Source organism: Mandrillus leucophaeus, unplaced genomic scaffold (genome assembly GCF_000951045.1).
Source record: "Mandrillus leucophaeus isolate KB7577 unplaced genomic scaffold, Mleu.le_1.0 Scaffold365, whole genome shotgun sequence".
NCBI classification, from domain to species: Eukaryota; Metazoa; Chordata; class Mammalia; order Primates; family Cercopithecidae; genus Mandrillus; species Mandrillus leucophaeus.
The window spans coordinates 1,587,054-1,591,610 of NW_012103865.1; the positions used below are offsets into that span (position 1 = coordinate 1,587,054).

The window sequence follows — 4,557 nt, forward strand, 5'->3', positions numbered from 1 at the left end:
TTTAAATATGGTTTTTGCCCCTTTTTCTCCTACTTCTCTTCTGCAACTCCTATTATATAAAGGATTGGTCTCCCGTAATTCCTATAGGCTTTCTTCATTCTTTTTCATTCTTTTGTCTGTTTGCACCTCTGACTGGATAATTTCAAATGTTCTCTTTCAGCTCACTGATATTTCTTCTGCTTGAGTCTGCCATTGAAACTTTTAATTGAATTTTTCAGTCCAGTCTTTTTATTCTTCATCTTTAGGATTTCTATTTGGTTCTCTTTTATTGTTTCTACTTATTTGTAAAACTTCTCATCTTGTTTGTATAGTTTTTCCAAATTTTATTTAATTTCTATTTGTACTTTTTTTAACTTAAAATGATTATTCTGAATTCTTTGTCACTCCATAGATCTCCATTTCTTTAGGGTCCATTATTAGCACTTTATTAGTTTCTTTTGGAGGTGTCGTAACTCCCCAGTGCTTTGTAATCCTTGTGTCTTTGCATTGTTATCTTTTCATTTGAAGAGGTACCCCCTCCTTCTGGCCTTTACAGGTGTTCTTTGGCAGGGCTAGACCTATACTATTTAGTGTAGCCTGTAATTCTTCAAGGACCAGCTGGTAATGACCCTGGGCAGGCAAAGCTAACTGTGGATTTTCTACCTGCCTGGGATGCTGCCTTTGCTCTGATATTGGCTGGGGCTATTGACTGGTCCTGCTGTCTGGCAAGACCACTGACTGGGCTTTGTTATCACACAGAGCTACTGACTGGGTGCTTAAATATCTTCTGGTCAGACTAGTCACAGAATTTATTCCCTGGCTGGAAAATTGTGCTTTCTGGGATTGTGGGGAAAAGAAAGAAAGATCAGCCTGTTACTGTGTCTATATAGAAAGAAGCAGACATAAGAGACTCCATTTTGTTCTGTATTTGAGATGCTGTTAATCTGTGACCCTGCCCACAACCTTGTCCTTGCAAGAGACATGTGCTATGGTGACTCAAGGTTTAAACGATTTGGGGCTGTGCAGGGTGTGCTTTGTTAAACAAGTGCCTGAAGGCAGCTTGCTGGTTAAAAGTCATCACTGTTCTCTTAATCTCAAGTACCCAGGGACACGCACACTGCCAAAGGTCACAGGGACCTCTGCCTAGGAAAGCTAGGTATTGTCCAAGGTTTCTCCCCATGTGATGGTCTGAAATATGGCCTCGTGGGAAGGGAAAGACCTGATCGTCCCCCAGCCTGACACCCGTGAATGGTCTGTGCTGGAGGAGGACTAGTATAAGAGGAAAGAAGGCCTCTTGGCGGTTGTTGGCAGTTGAGATAGAGAAAAGCATCTGTCTCCTGCCCGCCCCTGGGCAATGGAACATCTCAGTATAAAACCCAATTGTATGTCCTGTTTACTGAGAAAGGAGAAAACCGCCTTAGGGCGAAAGGTGGGACTTGCTAGCGCAATGCTGCTCTTTATGCACTAAAAAGGTTTGTGGAGATGTTTACATATGCATATCAAGGCACAGCACTTTTCCTTAAACTTATTCATGTCTCAGAGATCTTCATTCATATGTCTCACTGCTGACTTTCTCCCTACAATGATCCTATTATCCTGCCACTTCCTTTTCTTTAAGATGGTAAAGATAATTATCAATAAATACTAAGGGAACTCAGAGACTGGTGCCGGCGTGGGTCCTCTGTATGCTGAGCGCCGTCCCCTGGGACCACTTTTTCTTTCTCTATACTTTGTCTCTGTGCCTCATTTCTTTTCTCAAGTCTCTTGTTCCACCTAACAAGAAATGCCCACAGGTGTGGAAGGGCAGGCCACCCCCTCAGGGATTTGCAGTTGGGCAGGGCTATAGGCTGAACTCCAAAGTTAGGAGAAGTTGCTGCTTAGAATGATGGGGGTCAGAGGCTACACTCCTTAGAAAAGCACAGTGGAGGGTTGCTTGCTTGTTAAGGTGGAGCTTCCCTGTGGGGTTTCTTCCCTGTAAGATGGACTTTTGGCTGAATTAAGTTTGACTTCCCAGGTCAAGCAGGTCTAGCCCTCATGCTTCTCTGAAAGGCATATAGATGTCCTTGACGGGGCTTTTTAGCTGAGTAGAGCCGTGGATTGACTTCCTGGGTCAAGCAGATCTACCTCATGTGTCTTTCTGAAATGGGTGGAGGTGTGTATCTCCTTGTCTTGGCAGAGGTCACTGGTGTGGGCTCTGACACAGGACATGGGGACTAGCTATCTAAGGCCTCAAGCTAGGTTGCACTTCCTACCATGCTTCTGAAGATGACCAGCTTAGCTTTGTAAATGAACTATGAAGTTGACTAGTGTCTCTGATTGGGCACCACAGCTAGCAAGAATACAAAGGTAACGCCATGATCTGTGTGCTAGTCACTACGATTTCTGCCTCCTTTCTTTGTTTCCACTTGACACCAGGTAGTCTAGCTATGCTGTTACCTCCAGTGTTCTCCATGAGGTAAGCCCAGAGTGGGATTTCTGAGAAGCATCTTGGAATACTAGGGATGCTGAATGATTGCCTCTAGTTTTCTTTTCCTCTAGTAAAAACCATGGGCCCAGGAAAACCCTCTTTGTCTGGTGTTGTGTTAACTTTGGCAGGGGGCAAGGTGGCAGGGTTGAAGTGAAACTATGCTTCTTAGCCTTCTAATTCCATTTTCATTCCATGTACCTTGTGGTTGTCTCAAGTTAGTGTCCAAGTAATGGAGTTTTAAAAAAGATACTCTGGTCTGGGGATAGTTGCTAGCTGAATGTTCTGTAGAGAAGAGTAGAGTCTGGGACTTTCTATTCTTCATTTTTGCTGACATCACCAGAAAACAAACTCCCTGCCCTGGACACTGAGGTAAGTGAGTAAAGAGGTAAAGCTTGCAAAAATTGCACTGCATTATGTACAGGCTTTAACTGGCTTATGTGAGTCCACACCATGTCCTTATGAAAGCCCTACTGTCTCTCTAATGCAAAGTAAATCCATTGTGTGTTGGAAACAAGCCTGTTATCTTGGCCTCGTGAATTATCTAAAATATTTGGCCAAGGCTGGAATGTCGTATACAGTATGCATTCCTAAGAAGTTATTCTTGTGATTCTTTGATTCAACAGCTTCTGTTTTTTTCTGACTCTTTCTGCAGATTAATATTCCTCACATTTTTAAATGGAAATAGATAACCAGACGTGGGTGAGAGAATTTATTCTTCTTGGCTTATCCAGTGACTGGTGCACTCAGGTCTCCCTGTTTTCCCTGTTCTTGGTCACATACCTCATGACAGTGCTGGGGAACTGTCTCATTGTCCTTCTGATCAGAATGGACAGCCGACTCCACACTCCCATGTATTTCTTTCTCACCAACCTCTCGCTTGTTGATGTCGCCTATGCCACAAGTATAGTCCCTCAGCTGCTGGCACATTTTCTTGCAGAACATAAATCCATCTCATTCCCGAGCTGTGCAGCCCAGTTATTTTTCTCCTTGGCCTTGGGTGGGATTGAGTTTGTTCTCCTGGCAGTGATGGCCTATGACCGCTATGTGGCTGTGTGTGACCCCCTGCGATACTCGGCCATCATGCATGGAGCACTGTGTGCTAGGTTGGCCATCACATCCTGGGTCAGTGGCTCCATTAACTCTCTCATGCATACCACCATCACCTTTCAGCTGCCCATGTGCACTAACAAGTTTATTGATCATATATCCTGTGAACTCCTAGCTGTGGTCAGACTGGCTTGTGTGGACACCTCCTCCAATGAGGCCGCCATCATGGTGTCTAGCATTGTTCTTCTGATGACACCCTTCTGCCTGGTTCTTCTGTCCTACATCCAGATCATCTCCACCATCCTAAAGATCCAGTCCAGCGAAGGAAGAAAGAAAGCCTTTCACACGTGTGCCTCTCATCTCACAGTGGTTTCCCTGTGCTATGGCACAACCATTTTCACTTACATCCAGCCCCACTCTGGTCCCTCAGTCCTTCAAGAAAAACTGATCTCTGTCTTCTATGCCATTGTTACGCCTCTGCTGAACCCTATGATTTATAGTCTAAGGAATAAAGAGGTGAAGGGGGCCTGGCATAAACTATTAGAGAAATTCTCTGGGATAACATCAAAGCTGGCAACTTGACTCGTGAACATCACTTTGAGGAAAAGCTTCACCTCATTGTTCTCCACCCAACTCAGATATGGCAAGGATAAACTATGTTGCTCTGGCAACCAGGAAGGAGATGATGTAACATGTACTGGGGATGTTACGTAGGAGGCTGAGTGGTTGAGTTGGATGCGGTGTGGGATGTGGGGATAATTTTATATCCCAGCAGTATGATTAGTGGAGTTAGCTACTGCTGTAACAGAACCTTCCACAATTTCTCAATCTCCACTCTTATGTTCTGATAAAAACTGAAAAAAATACTACTTACTGTTTTGGTTTGTCACATTATTTATAATCATAGACCTATTCATACATCTTACCTTGGAACAGTGGTTCTTATTTATTGACATTTTGTGAAAGGTTGTAGTGTTTGCATTGAAAACAAAATGCATTTTCACATTTGAAGACTCACTTAAAATAATTGGTTGTTTATGTAGCCACATACAGTAATTATGAGT

At 43.6% G+C, this 4,557-nt stretch overlaps 1 protein-coding gene across 1 annotated transcript; it reads left to right on the forward strand.

Moving 5' to 3' along the window:
* Positions 1-3,060: 3,060 nt before the first annotated feature.
* LOC105546635 (olfactory receptor 2F2) lies at positions 3,061-4,160 on the forward strand. The gene has a single exon (XM_011989911.1). The coding sequence runs from the start codon at positions 3,122-3,124 to the stop codon at positions 4,073-4,075; it is 954 nt and encodes a 317-aa protein (XP_011845301.1). The 5' UTR covers positions 3,061-3,121; the 3' UTR covers positions 4,076-4,160.
* The last annotated feature ends 397 nt before the right edge of the window (positions 4,161-4,557 follow it).

Bases quoted from the DNA above. Each gene is read 5' to 3' on its own strand.
- LOC105546635 (XM_011989911.1), top strand. From the start codon at position 3,122: ATGGAAATAGATAACCAGACGTGGGTGAGAGAATTTATTCTTCTTGGC.